This window comes from Drosophila novamexicana, unplaced genomic scaffold, assembly GCF_003285875.2.
Source record: "Drosophila novamexicana strain 15010-1031.04,08,12 unplaced genomic scaffold, DnovRS2.1 tig00000121-arrow-pilon, whole genome shotgun sequence".
Lineage (NCBI taxonomy): Eukaryota > Metazoa > Arthropoda > Insecta > Diptera > Drosophilidae > Drosophila > Drosophila novamexicana.
This window is the reverse complement of record NW_020824773.1, coordinates 859204-879079: the sequence shown is the minus strand read 5'-3', so window position 1 is coordinate 879079 and position 19876 is coordinate 859204. Positions and strand designations below refer to the sequence as shown.

Sequence of the window (19876 nt, the reverse complement as noted above, 5' to 3'; positions counted from 1 at the left end):
GAAAACAAGTGGTTGAGCGTGCGGCCTGCTCAGTATTGAGCGAACAAACGTATATGTCGTTTCGTGCTCGTTGCCCGTTGACTGAGTACACGCACAGAAAGAAAAAGCAGCAGCAACAGCCAGAAGCAGTAGCAGACGCAGCAGCCAGCGGCCAGGACAAGTGAAATTCGAGGCACGGGCGACAACAGCAACAACGAGCAGCATTGCCCGAAACGAATGCACAACGAACCTCGCACGACGACTACGACCAGAAACGACTCACACACACGCACTCGCACACACACATAGGCACAGGCGGCGGCTTGTATGAACATCTATAAAGTGGAAATACGAAACTCCTTGAGGAGAGCAGCGCCGACGTCGTAGTCCGTGACGGCAACAACAGGAGCAGCAGCAGCAGCAGCAGCAGCAGCGACTGCGACTGAGGCAGCGGCAGCGGCAGCGACCGCATCAAGCGGCCAAGCAAAAGGCAGACAAACAGGCAAAACCTGCTGAGACGATACGACGAGTCCTTGCTCGTCGGTTCATATGTGCGGAACATTGAAGAGACACAGTAGAAAAAGTTTTCACATCAAATAAAAGACTCCACACACAAATACAAGAAAAACATAAAGAAGAATAACAACAACAACAAACAAGCAATCAAGTGAAATTCGTGAAAAAAATACATGTTTTTAAAGTGCAAACCATTTCCCCCTACAACAAAAAATATATTAACAAATATTTCTTAAAAATTTTCGACAAATTTTCAACAAACCAAAATAATAAACTACAACAAAGCAAGAGTCGTGTAAGATTTGTGAAACAAATACAACAAAATTTAAGTCTATGAAACTAAAACAAAAGTGCCGCAGCTGAGCGCTAAGCAAAAAAGTGCTAACAAGTTCCTTCAACAAAAAAAAAAAAAAAAAAAATAACAAATAAAATAAAATTTAAAATATATATACAACAATAACAACAAAAATATTGTTATAACCATAAAAACAAAAGTATACAAATATTATACACCATACAAATTTTTCTTTGCATTTTTATTAAAACACACAGTGAACAAAAACAGGCACAGTCTTAGAAACAAAACGATAACGATAACCCAAGTGCCGTGCGTTCAAATTTCTGCCTCCCATATAGTAGAGCATATGAAACATCCAATTTGGCAAGTGTGAGAGATATTAAAGGACCAACTAACGGGAAGCTATAAACACAGCAAGCGGTCAGGGCAAGATTTTTAGGCAGCCGCAAGCGACTTCCGTGCCAGCAACTGAAGAGAAACGCGACGCGTGACAAGAGTAACGGTAAAGTACGATATAGTGCCGACGGCAGAGATTTCATATATATCTGAATATATACTTACATATATACGTACATGTGTGTGCATATATAGGCAGCAACTAGTGTGCCTAAGCCTGTGTGTGTTTCGTCTGTCAGCAACTCCCTCGACAAAGGCCAACAAAGTTCAACAAACAACAGGCCAGACACTTCAGTTGGACAAGTAGACAATTGATTATTGATTTTGTCTAAAGGCAACTTCACAGCTAGCGGCGGCGTATAAGTAACGGGCGCGCTAACTGAAAGAAAAGGAAAAAACCTTTGCGACCAGTGTTGTGCAGTGCAAAGCGCTATAGCGCACAGTGTTGAGCAGCGAGCATGAAGACTTACAAGCGCTAAGCACGCAACACACAAACAACCAAAGCAAACACTGCAAGTGACAAAAACAAAAAACACTCACTCGCACGCTCTCTCCCCCCTTACCCAATCTTTGGCTCTCTTTGACACCCACACACACGCACACATACATCGCCAACATAAGCCGTTTAATTGATAAAGTGCGCCAAAGCAACAAAACGAAAATGTTCTTCTCGCTCGCCCAGACTCTGGTCTGCGTGCTGCTCATCAATGGCGGCCTCTATGCGCTGCATTTGAGCGGCAACAGCGAGAAGCAGGCGGGCACTGGCTCCAGCTCGGGGCCAGGCTCGGGCCTGGGCTCAGCGTTGAGCGCCGGCCAGGTGAGCGCCTCTGGTGCTTGGCAGCCGCAGCAGCAGCAGCAGCTGCATCAGCATGCGGGCGGCGGAGCGCCACCTGGCGGCGGGCTGGGCAGCAATGGCCATGGACATCGCTCGGACGGACATCGTTCGGCGGCTGCGGCTGCTTTCGATGCGACTACGGGCCGTTTGAACAGGGAGATCGCGGACATGGCGCAGCTGGAGCGCGAGCGCTTGATGCTCCTCGGCCTGGCCAAGCAGACGGCCGAGAGTCCCGATGCGCCCGCTGGCCACCACGGCCGTCCCATCATCGCGGGCCGCGTTCAAATGCAGCCCAGTGAGGGCCTGGACGTGGGCGACTATCCGGCTCTGTTGCAGCAGGCAGCTCGCGGCTTTATGTTTGGCAGCGTGCAAAAGCAGCCGCCGCCACCGCTGGCCGCCGACGAGGACTACGAGCAGCTACGTGAGTTTGGGCGGCGTCCCGTTAAGTACGACTATGGACGCGTGATGCAGCCACCGGAGCGTGAACTGGAGGGCGAAACCCTTTACGAGCCGCTGCATGGCTTTGGCGACTTTGATGACTTCTCAGAGCTGGAGCCGAACGCCGACGAGCCTCATTTGGGCGAGGATGAGTTGCTGCGCGAGCTAGACGCCTATCAGTATCATGGCTTAGAGGAGGAGCCGCTTCCCGAGAATCCCTATCGCACAGCAGAGCAGCTCGAGCTGAGCGCACCCGATGCCCTGCAGCAGCTGCTCGAGCAGGAGCAGCGCGATACGCCGGGCAAGTCCAATCCGAAAGCACACACTCCCGGCAACTACAATATACGCATGCAGCAGAAGTGGACCAGGAAACGGGCACAGGCGCCCAGGCAGCCGCAACCGATGCTCCAGCGCAACATCTTTGGCCAACACTTCAAGCAGCAACGCGGCAAACTGGCGCTAGCCAACTCGGAGGCCACGGCCAGCAAGCATCTAAAGGCAGCCACACGTTCCGGCAGCGCCAGTGCCAGCGCCACCAATCTGGAAAAGTCAACCCAAAACGAGAATGGCGACGCAACGAGTCAGCAGCAAAACAAACAACCGCACGAGTCACCAGCATTAGCATTAGCTGCTGGTGATGCACAGCAGCAACAGCAGTCGACCTCGTCCTCGTCCTCGTCGTCGTCATTGTCATCGCAACAGCAGTCGTCGCAGCAGGAGCAGAACAAGAAGGAATCGGATCAGTCGTTGATGCATCCCAATCACAAGCGATCAGGCAGCGCCGCCGCTGGAGCACTAGGTGGCTATGCGTCGCCACCAGTTTCCCACAGCATTGCCAGCCAATTGATGCTGCGCACAGCGCGTGGCCAGCGGCAATACGATGTGCCACAAATCGGTGAGTGTCCAAATACTATAGTCAAATGTTTAATCAAGTAATATGCATATAATACATAAATATATTTGGTAAGTCGGTGTGCTCGATGCATCGATTAAATGTTTAGAAAAGGGAAACATCATTCGGTTAACTTTAAAACTCCGCCGGATACCGATTTCTTTATAAGCCTCCATCTTCCGGTCTACTTTTCACACAATTTTGCACAGATTGTATAAAATTATATAAATATTACTGAAACTGCAAATTCCGCCGAAAGTCCAAAAATAGCGAAGATTTTTTAAATTTTATCAGCAAAAAGTATATTACTAATAAGAAAATAAACTATTTTCTAAATTTGGAATCGACGTGCTTTGTAATTTGGTTAATTTTTTAATGCATATACTAATTCCCTGACAGTCAGTCCTATTCACATGCTAAATCCCATCTAAAAAAGATTCTCATAACAATGAGGTATAAAACCTCTTAAACAAGCTTCATAAAATAGAATAATTTCCTCCTTGAGACATGAAATCGCAGCAAGTGTCTAAACTGGATTTGAAGAAGATTACTCTCAAAAGTAGTATGATCCATATCTGATAAACATTTCTTGCCTTAAACTTTTCATTCTTGCCTATTATATTACCAATATTAACTTTAATTATAAAAAGACAAAAGATCAAGGTCATGCAAAGAAAAAACTAAATACATGCAAAAAGATTTCCCATCCTCAACATAAATGAAAGAGAAAGTACAGTCATTATAATTCGAAAATTAACTGAAATGCAGTAATTTCTTCCCAGACAATAATCTGGCTCTGTAGTCCACCAAAATGCCCAACCCTATAAGAATTCCTTTATTAATAGGGCCGTTCTCTTTGTCGCTCGTAGGAGCGAGTCCGTAGAAACGAACCTGTCATATCACACATTATATTAGTTCTAATGTTTTGTTTACCAGTTATATACTGTAAATGGTCTAATTAGGAAAAGCCGAATACATAAATAAAATATTCCCATTTTAGCTTCGAATCCTTGCCCGACTTAATAACCTTTTGTATTTTCAAGCACATTCCCTAATTAAACCTTATCTCTGCCAGCGATACAACCCCTCTAGAGTTTTATATAGCTAATTTTATACATCGCCTGTCAGTCTGGCCAATTGTTGTTGGGGTGGGCGCGCTTAACCCCTGACGTGTTTACGTATTTCGGTTACAATTCACTTGATTCAGTTATTAGTTTTTATGACTTATTTTTATTTTGGGTCGAGCCCACCCCATTAACCCCCAAGGGCAGTCGCTAATCGCTCCATTGGCGCACTGTCTATTTTTGTTCCACCATTTATATCGTTGTATTTTTTCCCCTCGTTCTATTCGAATTGGTATTTACATACATATATATAAGTATATATATGCATATATATACTCGGACCCAGCGAGAGCAATGGTCTGGCGCTTGCATAATTCATAGTTCAAAGACTCGGTAGTGCGCTGTGGTGCGGGCTTAGCTAGAACTGCACTGCGTTGGCGTCGCTTGGAATTTAATCCTTTTAGCCCGATCAGCCTGGCCGGCCTGGTTGGCCTGTTTGGCATGGTCAGCCCCGGCAGCCCCAACAGCGCCAACAGCCTTGGCAGCCGTCTCATCAATCAGGCATCAGCTATCATTTAATAGATTGTTACTAAATCATTTGTCAACAACTGGACGGCGTGCACGGACAAAGTTTTTGTGGATCGAGTCGCGAATATATATTTTTATATATATATTTTGCGAGTATTCGCTTTTAATTGGCAACAACTATTTCGGCTATATTTGTAAGGCCAGGGGAAACGTCCAACTTTTTGGCCATTGCATTTAGCAAATTAGTCGCATTGTCTGCGAACAATTTTCACGAATTTCCATTGCCGCCCAGTTCAGCTCATAGTGGAACTTTGCTTCGGTCTGGCAAATTTGAGCTATCCGCTTACGGTTAATCACTTGGCTGGCGTTGCCGCCTCTCCTAAATTACTTTACAACAAGTTTTGATGGTCGCCATGAATACAGAATGTCAGCCGAAAACAATGGGAACTGGTTTTTTGAACTGGTTACCTTGTTCCACCCACTGCCTGAGCATTGTAATCAATTTTAATTTTTAATTATCACTTTCAAGTTTAATGACATAATTTTTATGGCCATGAGTTAAATGGAATGCCACACACACAGACACACACAAGCACACAAACACGCAGACTCTTGCGTGAGTAGGCGTGTCATTGGCCTTATTAAAACGTGCCAAATTGTTGGAAATTTCGTATTTATCGGAGGACGGAGATGTATTTATAATGAATTGAGAAAGCGTTTCGCCTAAAAGCTAAGAGCATCCTTTTAATTAAACTTGTTGTGCTCTAAAATATAAAAGAAGCTATTAAGCTAATAGTATTTCCTATTTGATTGAAGTTTTTTTTAAAGGAATTTTTCGGGCTAATGAAAATTGGTTACATTTAACTTCTTGTATAATATACAAAACTAAATTGCAACTCTTCTTTACTCTCCATTCATACATTTATTTGTAAATTATTGCATTGCTTGTGCATTTTGCAACCGAGTTAGAAACTTTTTGTGCTTCAAATTGTTTATTTTTAGAACAATCATTTAGAAAACAATTCAAATTTTCGGCCAACAAAGTGCTTTATAGACAATAAAATACAAATAAATTAACAAGAATATTATTAATAATTAATAATACTTGATGAAAATAGTACATGTTTTTGTTTGTTTATATTAACATATAATGAATAAAAAATACACTATATTCATTAAAGCTAATTTAGTCAATTCCATACACATTAATTGAAGCTCTTTATTTACATAAGAATGGATCCAGATTTAAAAATTGTGTATCCACAATTTGTATTTTATTTGATTCCATATCTGGAATAATTCTAATCATTCCGGAGTGAACACAATTATGCCCTTTGTCAATCAAATGTGATTGAAGTGCGAAACTATACGGCTTACTTTGTGTAAATAATATCAATGGCTTTGCCGAATGTGCTGCTAACTCGAAATTTAGCCGACATAAATGTATTTTCCGCCCATTGAAAGCAATTAAAATGCAAAGTACTTGAAGTCTATTAGCCAATCAAATTTGATTGAAACTGTTATTAGGGCTCCTTCGGTCTGCCGCTCTATAATTGTCTCTGTTACTCTCATTTGGATGGGGCAGACACCTTTTCTCTTTCATCTGCTTACATCGGATCGAATAAAGAAAATGATTGTAAACTTTATTTAAATTGTTTTTCCTCATGTCAAAGGCAGGGCGAAGGAAACTTTTGGTTCGTTACGGGAAAACGCAAATTCAATAAGACAATCAATGAATTTTCATTTTATGCGCATATTTGCGCAATTCTTATTGCTGTTGTTATTGTTGTTGTTGTAGCGATTGTTGTTGTTTTCCTTGTTGCCAATTGTCACTGGCGCTTTTCATTGGAAATTTTCTTCTGTGTGCACGCACAATAGCGGCTTTGACGGGGGCGTCGAGGAAAAACCTTGGCATCACCCAGCCCGACCCACATTTCATGCGGACTGTGTTTATTTAAATATATATTGGAGCGCGTGTGCGTGAGTGTGTGAGTGTGTGTGTGTGTGTGTGTGTGTGTGTGTGTGTGTGTGTGTGTGTGTCTGTGTCAAGTAACATGTGTACGGTGCCCCATTGACGATGCAATAACGTCATCAACTGTCATCGGTCGCTGAAGTCGTCGCTTTTGTTGTTTCACACTTTGCAGTAGTTGGGAAAATTACAATTGTTATTTCAAGTGTTTACATTGAAATTGATCGCACACACACACACACGCTGCCACCCACACTTTCACATATATACACACACAAACACACTTACGCGCGTCATTTGCCCGGCGGAAAGTGCGACCAGCGACGCCTGTCGCTGCGGTGTGAACTCAGCTGCAGAAGTCGCCCCGCTGCTTGCGTGTCCGGTGCTGACCATGCACTGCGGGTGTGTGTGTGCGTGTGTGTGGGAAAATGCTTGCAACGCTGGCAGCTTCCTCATTGTCGCATTAACCTTTTTTCCATGGAAAACTGTGCGGCATTTATGTGATGGTCGCGTTTTTATATCATTACACCACTTACTTTCACATACGATCCTTGATGTATGTGCGTGTGTGTGTGTGTGTGTGTTTGGTGGTGTGTGTGCGGCGTGTGTGTTTTTCCCACTAATTTAGTAACAACACCCCAGGGGGTGCCTGCTGACGGCCATCAGCCGGTGCCCTCCTCCGCTTTCGCCTGTGCCTTATCCTTTGCCTTTGCCTCCGCCTTTGCCTCTGCCGGACAGGCCACAGACACAACGCTCATTTATATAGCTGCTGTTTGACATGTCCTTGCTGTGCGGGCAGCGTGCGCACGCCTTTGGTTTTCACTTTTGTTGATTTAATTTGTAATTCGAGTAACAACTTCGAGTGGCCACTGTGCGCATATCTACTTCACATCTGGGGCACAGCGGACGCGCCTTCTTCAAATGTTTTAGCGCTGCCCGCTCGCTGTCTGTTAAATATTACGCAAATTAGTTGGAACTGTTATTGGAGTTCTCTTTCTCTCTGACTGTGTGCGTGCGTGCGTGTGTCTGTCATTGTGCGAGGGTGGGCTGTGTCAGCGGTGTCCTGTCATGTGCGTGGGCTGCTGCAGCCGCGCTGTCTGCGCGCTGTGGAAAATTTCTCAAGACGTTGACGAGCCCGGAACGCAGCGACGACAGGCTGTCTGTTGGCTGCAGGCCTTCTGATTGGGATAGGTTACTGAGCATGTATACTGTGTCCGTGTGCCCGTCTGTCCGTGTTTGTGTGTATCCTGAGAATTTCTCAATAATCGGGCATTGAAATGCAAAGTCGAGGATTTTATGCTCTTGACTCACTCAGAAGATCAGACAGATGACTTTCGTATGATTTAAATTAAATGAGATTTAAAAGAAAAAAAAAAAAAAAAAATCGCTTGATACTTATGCTTATCATGCAAAAAAGATTTTCATGCATATTTAAATGTATATTTTCTTGGTAAATAATTTAAATGTTAAGCTGTTTTAAGTAAGCGGAGAGATTGTGTTTCATAAATGCTGTCTGCGAACGAAGGAGCTATCAAAAGATATAAAATATAATCAACCTTTTTACTTGATTAATACTATCTATAATACTAACCATAACGTAGATACTATCTTATATAACAATAGTTATTTTCATGCCTTAAATTTATCATAAGAAGGATAGAATATAAATATAATATGGAAATCGAAGCTAGATATAGCACAATAAATTGCTGTCCTTGCACCAGTCCACATTTTCTCATTCATTCCGTAAAATAGTCTCAGCGTTGTAAAATATGTCTTATAAGTCACAGAAAGGGTCATAAATATAATATATAATAAAATTTCCATCAAATAAATTAAAAGTAGGACTATATGCAATAATGCAGCTCAACCAAACTGAATTGCAAATGTACTAAAAAATGCTCAAATGTACTCACATATTATTATACTTATTATTTGCGTATGTATTTTATAGTTAGGCATTTTATTTTTGGGTATGTCCTTTTCTGGCCCATGACCTACAAAAATGTATATTATTTTTTCCTCTAATTTCAATACATGTTTTTCTTCTTTTGAGGGCCATTCAGATTGTTATGGCTGTTGTTGTGTGCGTTGCCCAAAAAAAAGGGACACATTTGACATTTGCTCAGTAGCTGGACATGAAGCGGTTCCTTTTTAGTTTTCTTTTTTTTCGGTTGGAGACTTCCTTTTGACGACAAGGCCGCATTAGCCCCAGTTGACCAAATGCTCCTTTCTTGGCCATTTGTTAGTGTTGCTTTCGTATTGTGTCCTGTCAGTGGCAGCATGTGCTGCCGACTTTTTGCCTTGTTGTAGCAACAGCTAATTAGCCGCAACTCAATTTGCATAAGCAAATGCGGGGCGTTTGCATTTCGGTGAAACTAAATGAACTGTAAGCGACGGCATCGCCCACGTCACACGCCCACAATGCGTATGAGTGTGTATGCGTGTGTGTGTGCGAGAGGATGCTACGCGTTAGGCGACCAAATTCGTTAATGAACAAGTATCAAATAATACAGCTGACACTGATACGACTAACAGATACTCTTCAGAGTGGCTTGATACTTGGTGGACCTAGTGAAAACTGTGCAAGACTAAGAGATACTCATGTTCTGAGTAAATTCATACTTGTTACTACTCAGACTCAGTGTCGAAGATTAGTAAACTAAATTTGCAATCAAACTCTGATGTAAGTTCTTTTTTCTAAATTCTATAAATATGTAGGGTATTAACGATATCTATTATTAAATTATGTGGGTATTAAGTACAGTATTTAAAAAAAGTATTTGTTAATTAGGCTTCAAGTTGGCCTATATGTATTTCCATATAAATGTAATCATATTTTTTTTAGATTTCAAACAGATCAGCTAAGCACAAGTTTTATAAATTTATAGAGTATGCCTGGCAGTTTCTTTTTGTTTTTGTTTTTTTTTATTTTGCTCTAACAGCAAATAAGCCTCGCTAGTCAACGCAGCGCCAAAAATAAACAGACGACATACAGAAATTAGGCAGAGGGTACTTTCAGTCATGTACACACACACATGCACACAAATCAATAAACAATGACATCATCAGAATGGCAGCATCCGCCTGACAGATTTTAAAGCATACACACAGGCGCCCGGCCGCTTGCATATATAATTATGGCGACGTCGACGGCGACAACGAAGCCGAGAGAAAATATTTACATTAGCGTAAGCACAGGGCGAGAAGACGAGCGGGTGGGGGCAAACCATTGAGCAGGCCAATTGTAGGAGAGTGTCTGTCTGTGTGTTAGTGTGTGTGTTAGTGTGTGTGTTGGTGTATGTCTGTTGGTGTGCCATTCAGCCAGTTTGACGACAGCAGCAGCAGCAGCCAAAGGCAGCCCAAAGCTGGCTACCAATTTTTTTCCCAACTGTTTTTCTTTCTTTTTCGGCCAGCGCTTGCGTCACAGAGGCAAAAGCGTCTAGGAAAACGAGTGATATATACTAAAGTGGCAGATGAGCTCGTTATGCATGTTTGTAAGTGTGTGTGTGTGTGTGTGTGTGTGTGAGCAGTCCAATTGCTGCTTAGTTTTGCTTTTAATGTGCGAGACTGGGATTTTTTCTGTATGCTGTTTGTTGTTGTCAAAGGATTGCGAAAGTTGATAAAACAAATGAATGAGCCATAGACGCACACATGTTTATATAAATATAGATGAGGCAGACAAATTGTGCTTATGATCAAGTCAATTAAGTATGCTATAAATGGCCAGCTAATGAGCGTGCCAGTGTGTGTGTGTGTGTGTGTGTGCGCGCGCGTTTAATAAGACACAAGAGACCAACGCGCATATAAGTACAGCCAAATATATGTGTCGTAGATATAGATATATGGAACGAGTCAAGCAGCCGCAAAGGCACTTAGTCATCCGAAAACTCAGCGCAAATAAATGTAGCTGAGTAATTGTGTGTGTGCGTGTATGTGTGTGTGTGTATGAGTAAGCACGTCGCTCTCTTGCTAGCTGTGTGTGCGTGTGTGTGCTTGTGCTAGAATTTTTTAGTCAATGAAGCGTCAAGGACTTTTGCTTATGATATACTTGCAAGAGATCCAGAGGCGACCACCTCAAAAGATGATGCAATGCGAGGTGGGCACAGCAACAACAACAGCACGTAGCATACTTTTAGGCCACAGACGTGTGAGATTGTGTGAGTTTGTGTGTGTGTGTGTGTAGTTGCCACAACGTCGTGCCTAATGAGTTGTGAGCTGACGCGGAATTTATGAATGAACTGCCCGACGACAGAGACAGCAAAAGAGAGAGAGAAAGGGAGAGAGAGAGAGAGATTGAGAGCGAGCGAGCTAGCTTCAACTTGGCTGAGTTCAAGTCACTTCATCATGTGGCACAGCCCCACACCCAATTTGGTAGTCAGCGTCTTGGTGGCATTGTTTTAGCGCAAAGTGCGCGTAAAATTAGCTAAGTAGCATGAATTTTGCATATATTTTGCTGAGCAAATATTACACAAGAAGCAAAAACAACGACAACAACAACAACCAATACACATACATACACATAAATAATGGGTTATTTATTGGCAGAGTGTTTCGCTCTGCGTCGCTTGAGTGGGCGGTGAGGTGGGAGTGCCAGCTCCCTGGTAATTGGCATGCAAAGTAAGCTGTAAACCGTCTGACTTATGGCCTGATAAATGACTTGTCCCAGCATACTTTTGGCCACGGCTTCAGTGCTCACTAATTTGTGCCCGGGCTTAAAGTGACTTCCTTCCGTTTGAAAGGTTTCAATTCCAGCTGACATTTTTAGGTTTAAGCCAGATTGGCATAGCCAAAAGGGAAAGTAGTTTAGGTCCATAGTATTTTCATATAAAGAGAGAGTTTTTCATTAAAATTCTGGAATTCTGTTTAATTTGTAACCGTATCAAGTGCTGCTTCAGCATTTCTGTTTCGATTTACAATTTTCACAATTTTCAGTTGCAATAAATTGACAGACAAATTTTTGATTGACATTATTCGATTGGAAATTGCCATGCTGCATTTAAACAAGAACTTGGAATTTATTTATATACATATGATTTGTATTTGTGATAAATTTTCACTTTTATATATGACAGCTTAGCTCGTTTTATGATTTTCAAATAAAATCTGATTTTGTCTGAATCAGTTCGATTGACTGACTTTTCAGGTGGTTTGGCAATTTGAATTTTAAGATCAGATTGCAATTTGCAAAGCTGTCAAAGCATTTTCCACATATATTCTTTTATATGAAAAATATATGGCAAATTCGTCTTGAAAACAGTTTATTTTTTATTATCATTTAACTATTTTTTTAAGCTCAATATTTTTGTTATCAATAAAAGTATTCTCGCCCAAGCAGACACCTATTGCCAAAAGTTCGGGCATAACGTAAGCTCGCGCTTTAATAAATCACACGCGCTCTGCAGTTAATCACAATTAGGATTTGTTGTTTCTGGTATCTTTTTTTTACAAATGAAAGCAATTTCGAAATTAGTTTCACGATCTTTGGCGGCCATTAATTATAATTGGGTCATGGCGTGACCTGGGGCTTACAATTCAATTTAATTAAATGCATTTATTATTTGCATATTTGTTTCTGTGATTTAATTGAGCCGCACAATACACGTATTTAATATGCTACTTTTTATCACGTCTATTGGCGACACGTGCCACGCCACAAACACACAGGCGCAAGCACAAACACAAATAAAACAAATGACAACAGCAGAAGCAAACAACAAATAAATAAACAACATATAGAAAAACTTTGCGTAGGCGCCCATGCGCCAAATACAAATTGAAAGCAGGCCCAAACGCGTGTTTTTGGTCAATATAAGTGTTAAATATAAAAAATTTATTTGTGCTTTGATTATATATATAATATAAATACTATTATATCATACCTCTATATAATATTTATATATATATATATATTAATCGAAACATTGTCTAAAATGAACACATGCCATATAAATCTAAAGAATTAATAAAATACTTTCTTTTCTTAAATTAGTTAAATCATAATAAATAGTTGGATGACAAAAAGCGAGATTTTGCTGACCGAAATTCACAGTATATATAAATATTTATTTATATTAGACACAGTATATATAAATATTATTATATAATAATATCGATATCGATTTTTTCTATCGATAAATCGTGCTATAAATGCTAAAATATATAATTGCAAGTGAATGAACGATGCAATTTTTTAATATTCTCGATATACAAATTCCTCACAAATTTATGTTGTGTTTATATTATCAATAACCGCAATTGAAATAATAGAACAATCGATAAATTGCTTGCATACAACTCTGCTTTTGCGAGTGCATGATTAATGCAACTTTTTAATATTCATAACCTACAAAACCATCACAAATTTAATGAACTTAAATTGAAATTTCAAACAAAACCCAAAAAGGCATAGAAATGTTTTAGTTTTCGGCATGGCCAGATTAGAAGCAGCATTCTATATATAGCGTTTGATCCGCTCATTACGCGGGCACCTACCCCACAGCATATTTAAAATCCACAGCGCAATGGCGCTTGTCCTTGAACCTGCCTGCTAGCCATATAAAATAAAATACAAAAAATGCGAAAGGAAAGTACGAGTATCTACAAAAAAATATTTATTGGTTGGCCCCAAAAGCCGTTTCGTGGATAAAAATCTAGGCGCTGACAGCGCTCAAGTGCGCACAAATGGCATATGAGTTTTTTTCCTTCTTTTTTTTTTTTTTCGTTTTGGTGCCTTTGCAGTAGATTGGGGAAAAGGCGTTGTGCGTCATGTGCTATGAAAATCAAACGCAATAAAAATCATAGACATAGTTATATAGTATATTTGAACATATGTATGTATAATATATATGTACCTCTGGGTACTTAAATGTATTTGCTGTAGCGGCTCAATGCCAACGGATGCAATGAGCGGAAGTAAAAACTGGAGCAAGCAATCCCTGCTTGTTGGTGTGTAGATTTTTAGCTGGCACTGTGGTTGAGTGCAGAGCCATGCTAATGCAAATTATAGCCTATTTAAGCTGACAGCTACAGCACATGGGACGGGAACGGAATGGGAGTGAAACTAAAGCCTACTTTAAGACTCGCACACTTGAGCTTGTCGCACACTGAAACTTAAATGCAAAGTGCATTGAAGTGCCCATCTCACAGAGTTGCACAAGTGGACGGCTGGGCTCTGTGTGTATAAATGTGTGTATATGTGTGTGTCTGTCTGTGTGTGTGTGTGCGGGGGAGTGGATCCCTGTAGCTGGCTACTTAAAGGCTTCCGCCTGAAACTTGCACTCGCTTTCGCAGCCGCCGTGCATAATGAGGCTAACACGCGCCAAGCTGCATGCATAATTTAGCAGAAACAGACAAAAAACACAAACAAAAAAAAAAAAAACAAAGAAAAACCGAGTAAAATAACTGTAGCACATAGTGAACGGCAGTTGTGCTTTTCTTACGCCCACCTCTTACCTTATGGTCGACCTCTTGCGGCCGAATTTGCCTGGCTTTCGGTCTTTTCTGTAGCATCATGCTACAGTCGCTTTTGGTAATAAGCAAATGGTTTGGGACAGCGCACAAAAGTATGCAATATTTATACACACCCACTTATATTTTAATTCAAAGGCAATTTACATACTTGAATTATATGCTCAAAAAACTTTCTCAACAGCTCGACCCATTTATCAAGCAGCTGCAAAATTATTTGCAACGTTTTACAACAGGCCCTCTAGCCTCTGTTGGGCAGGCTTCAATCAATCATCCTTTTTCTTTTTCTCAGCTATCATTTTAACTTGTGGGCGTTGGTTTTAGCATGTGGTCAGTTATATAAACTCAATATCATTGCTGGAGTATTATACAGAATAGAAATAAAAGATACAGTTTTTGAAATGTAGTATATGTAAGAAAATAAAAACAACTTTGGGCAGAACGCGATATGAACATTTAAAAATTCCGAAAAATTCAGTATTTTTGTAATTTAACCGCATAAAGCCCATAGAAAGGTGAGAGTATAGATACATAACTAACTAGAGTCGGAGACCGTGAAATTGAAAAAAAAATTTGTAAATAAGACGAAATTCGATTGTATTTTAATATAAGAAAGTTAACTTTTATCTTAAACATATGTTGCACGTTTAAATTTGTTAAATCTAATTAGACATACGACTGTATCTGCTTGTAAACAAGTAGAACTCGGCAATTGTTGCGGCTAAGCACTAGACTCGATGGATTGGGACACCACAAAATACGAAAATACCGAGTGAAACTACTAGAAACGGTGCCTTCTTTGTCAGTCGCATTGCCAACACTTGTTGCCCTAAGCAGGCTGAAGAAGCCGCAAGCCTTGAGCAAACAGACAGCCACACCTAACCAGTCAAGCAAACCAACGAGCCAAGCGTCGAGGTGCCTAAACAAACACTACACAAACACAGCTCAAGACACCCACACACACACGCACGCATATACCCCACGACACATAACCACATATCAGTATTGAGACTTGGGGAGCGTAGGTTGTGGCATCCGCTTGGGCGCATCTATCTGGCTAATGCAGTAACAAAGCCAGAAAATGAAAAGGACAAAATTACGCATACGCCACAGTGGTTCCAATCAGGCCGAACCGCCAGCGAAGCGCACAAATTAAATTGACCTTTGCGCAATTGGCGCTCTAGCTCCTGCAATCGAAATCGAGCCGTGTAACAACAAGAAATTGCAAGGTGGATTTATTTTTATAATATCCTGTGCCCAAACTGGTCTAAAGTTGGGTATATTAAAGTTGGGTTTTTATAAAAATAAAATTATAATTATAGATTATTTTACACATTTTCTATTCTTAATAAAAATGTTTAGCTATATGCAATTAATTAAATACGAAAAACGTTAAACAATGAGTCACAGAGTATCCCATTGTCGTATACTTTACAATATTTGATTCCTTTTTGTCCTGTTGCTATTGGACTTCCTAACGAGCCGAATGTATGACAACATGTTCTGCTCGTGCCCGAGAAATGTTTCAACTTAAATCCAATTCAAAGCGAAACCCGAGCCCGAACCAAATCCAAATACCGAAAACCCCAGGCGAAACCACATTGTCTGCGTCTCCACGGTGGTTTGGCTCAATGCTGGCAAATAAATGTCAAGGTACGAGTCTGTCAGCGGTTAATTTTGTTGTCGCTCGCGTTGTCCTTCTTATACATATCCTTGTCGCTCGTCGTTCGTCGTGCGTTGTGCTTTAGTTGAAATTGACAGCTGGTTTTGCAATTAAATAAGATTTATGTCGCTGCAGCTGCCGAGTCGATCCCGAAACGGCTTAATGCCCCTGTACATGTTTATATTTATATATTTATTTACCTTGGCTGCCTTTCGTTTTTGCATTAATACGCCAGCAGCTGCCTGCAAATGACCTCAGCTGTCAATTGTGCGTATGCATAATGTCTGACTGTTTCCCTTTTCTCTTCTTTCTTATTTTTTTTGTGAACGCCAAATTTGCTATTATGCAATACAAGCCATAATATACCCAACCATTCATCAATAACATTTCTAATGCCATTTCCTTTTTTTCTTCTCTCTCTCTTTACAGGTAAGTTCTTTTGACGTACGTTAGAAACATGTGTTTCGCTTATTTATGGCTAAGTATTTGGGCTTACTCAGGTGCGTAATTTAAATTAAATTTTGTGCGCAATTTGGAATGTTTTTAGTGTGAATTCTAAAATGTTTGACAACTTTTTTCTGAAATTTTTTTTATTTTGTTAGCGAAGAGGCTATGTTTGATTTGTGGTTCCAAAGGAACTTGTTTAGCACATTTTTATAAAACTGTCTAAGCATATTATTCAAAGTTATGTAGACAAGTTTGTGCATGCCTGCTTCAGGCCAAATTTGTTTATACTATGCGAAGAAGTCCTATACTACACCAAAAAAGATTTTCTGGTATGGTAAGGCAACAATTTTCTTAAGATGATTCCAGCTGTTTTTAAATAAAAGGAAGTTGTACTAAATCCAGAATAGTTTCCTAGCCAAGGTCCATATTTGTCTCTTAAAAAGAAAATAGCTGGCTTGTCGTTATATCCCATTTATAATTTTAGTAATAATTATAGAAATATTTATTACAAATATTTTAAATATCTTAAAAGTCATTAGACTTCTAGAAAGTCACACTAAACATATGCAAGTCATCTTCCATAAATCGCCATTTGTTGATTTTTTACAACTTGAAAGCTAAAGTTACAATATTTTATCTAAATGAATTTTTATTATGCTCAGCTAACGTACCATTACCAATAAGACAGACAGACAGGAGCTGTCCAGTGCAACAATTTGGCATGTTTCCTAACTAAATTTAAATTAGTTTTAGCCTTAAATTCACATTACACTTAGCCACCTTTAAAAAGGTTTTGAAGCCATCCATTACAGTTATGCCTCAGCTAATGGGCACGTCCAATGGCTGCAACAGCTCGTCTGGGAGGGGGCGGCTGGTCAGACACACAGTTCGCCCGGTGGCTCTGTGTGTGTGTGTGTGTGTGTGTGTGTGTGACCATCCCGCGAACAAACAACTCCGTCTGTAGTTTCAAGGCACAGGCACCTGCTAGGCACATGGGTTGCCAGGTGATATACATGATAGGAAAAGTCGTAGATAGCTCCGGAGCGCTGGGTACATAGCAACTTATCGCTGCCTCTGTGCTGTGTGTATATTTAACGCCAGAACGCCTAAAGCTATACACCATTATCTCTACGACTTACGCAAACAGAGAGGGGAAAGGCGCAGGTAAGTCAGTCAGTCTGGGCGGTCATTGAGAGAGAAACGAGAGAAATGAGAAACGGGCGAAATGAATACGCGACGAGCGTTAGACCTGACTGGCTCGGTCTTTAACCTGGTGCTGTTGCTGCTGCTGGTCAAGTGAAAGTATCCACTAATGCGGCTGGCATAGAATAATGCGTATACACAGTTGCCCAACCGCACTCACACGTCCACACACACATAACCACACACACACGCCCACATTGAGCACCTGTCCGGCACGTAATGAGGTCACTGAAATGGGTGTGCGGTTAATTTTGTTGTGGTTGTCCCTTGCCGCGCGTTTTGTGCTTCGTCGGTTCTCACATAATTCAATTTTCGCGACATTCTGTCAAATAATTTTTTGATGGGCTGGCCCAAAGGCTGTCAATGGGCCGCACACGTTGTCTGTTTTGATTGGACTACGGCATGTTGGGTTTTTGGTATTATCAATTGGTAGCTGCATTGCCTAACAATTGGGTTTACACTCCTTCTCTCATTCGGCTGGCTGCTATTGTTTTCTAATCAAAAAACTAAACAAAGAAAACAGAAGTGCCAAACACTTGAGCCACTGCGTAAGCCATAAACAAACAGCTACAGCAAAGGGCATGAAACTAGAAATGGGCAGGGGAAATGGCTGTGGAAATGACAACAATACAAACTTACCGCCAGTTTTAGCATAACAAAAGGCCCAACGCACATTCCCATCCATGAATGAATGGCCCGCTGCCCAGGCAGCCACACAGCCCTGACACAGGCCCCAGTCACACCCCTCAATCCATACGCTCTTTGAATGAAACAAAGCGTGGTCGTAAATCGCCGGCCAGGGCATCCAGTGTTGAGCACTCAGTCACGAGTCACTGTTCTAGTCACTGTGATTTCACATACAGTATCTTAAATATATGCCAAACGATTACTTAATCTTTATTAATAAATGGACATTTTTCAAAGTTCTAATTTCATATATCACATTATTTTTCATGAGTTTTTCATTAATTTTGTTATATGAATAGTTAAGTGTTTGCATATTATTACTATTTTTTTAATTTGTTAAGTATTGCAAGCCTATTTTTTACATAATACATGCATTTATATTCATCAGTTTATTAATTATTTAATTATTTTGTAAAGTATTTTAAATGCTTTTCTTTCTTTAAAAATGTTATTACATTATTCTATTCTTTACTATTATAATTGCATAGGAAACATATGTATATATTAATTATTTTTATTCTTTTTTTATCATCCTGGTGCCCAGCTCTGGATTATGTTATCTCATATCGGCTGGACATCTGGCAGCTTGTTTTTTTTTTGCGCAGAATGTGCTCGGCGCAGCCGTACGTTACGGTCTGACGGCTAAGGTCAGAGTTGAAATTGAGTTTTGCTGCAAATTAAATGGACCAAGCGATGGACAAACCTAATGAAAAGTTTAGCAAAAAATGTTGCTTAATTTTGCGTCGCCATTTTGTCATTGGGCCTTGTCTTTGACTTTGAGAGCGTTTAACGCTTGCTCCCGCACAAACGGGGATTGAGTGTGGCCCCACACCGAGCCGGGCAATCAAACGTTTAGGGCAGACTGCATCAGCCCTTAAGGCCTCAGCGGGGGGCGCAGACTGCAAGCAGCGACCCTTTACCTTTGCCTTTGCCAGCTGCGACTGCTTGCCGTGAATGCACTCGCTGCTGTCTGCATTTCTTGAAAGGGGGAAAGTGACTGTTTGTAGGTGTGGAAGGGGGTAGGTGGAGCCAGCTGCATATTTTGCCTGCTTTGCTGCTTGTTTTGCTTTGCTATTAATATTGCCAAAGGTGCGCACTCTCCGGTACTTAAGTGGCTGCCGTCTGCGAACTGTCAACGGGGGTCGCCTGCTCCTGCCGGCGACTGGCTGCCTGACAGCCAGGCAGCTAAACCTCAGACCCAACCTAAGCCGACTGCATTGTGTCATTTGACAGTCTCGGTCTCAGTCCCTAGACTCAGTTGCAGTTGCCGTATCGCGCCCGCCTAACCGCTTCCTGCTTGGGCTTTGTCTGCTTCGCATCCCCGACCCGACAAAGGTTCTTGTGTGTGCTGTAACATCTTTGGGGGGGAGCCACTTGGCTTTGAATATCACGCGGAAATTAAGTAACTAAGTAGCCAAATGCAAATGCCGTAGTCTAATCAAAAGTTTATATTATGCACAGAAGAAAAGCCAAGGCATATTTCACAATAAA

The 19876-nt window shown here is 41.1% G+C and overlaps 1 protein-coding gene across 1 annotated transcript in view; it reads left to right on the top strand.

The window, feature by feature from the left end:
* The first annotated feature begins 1850 nt into the window (after positions 1-1850).
* Positions 1851-19876, top strand: part of LOC115757854 — a 37258-nt gene continuing 19232 nt past the window's right edge. The window contains exons 1-2 of the mRNA XM_030698290.1: positions 1851-2981; positions 3048-3357. Coding sequence (XP_030554150.1) covers positions 1851-2981; positions 3048-3357 — 1441 coding nt within the window. The remainder of the gene's footprint in view (positions 2982-3047; positions 3358-19876) is intronic.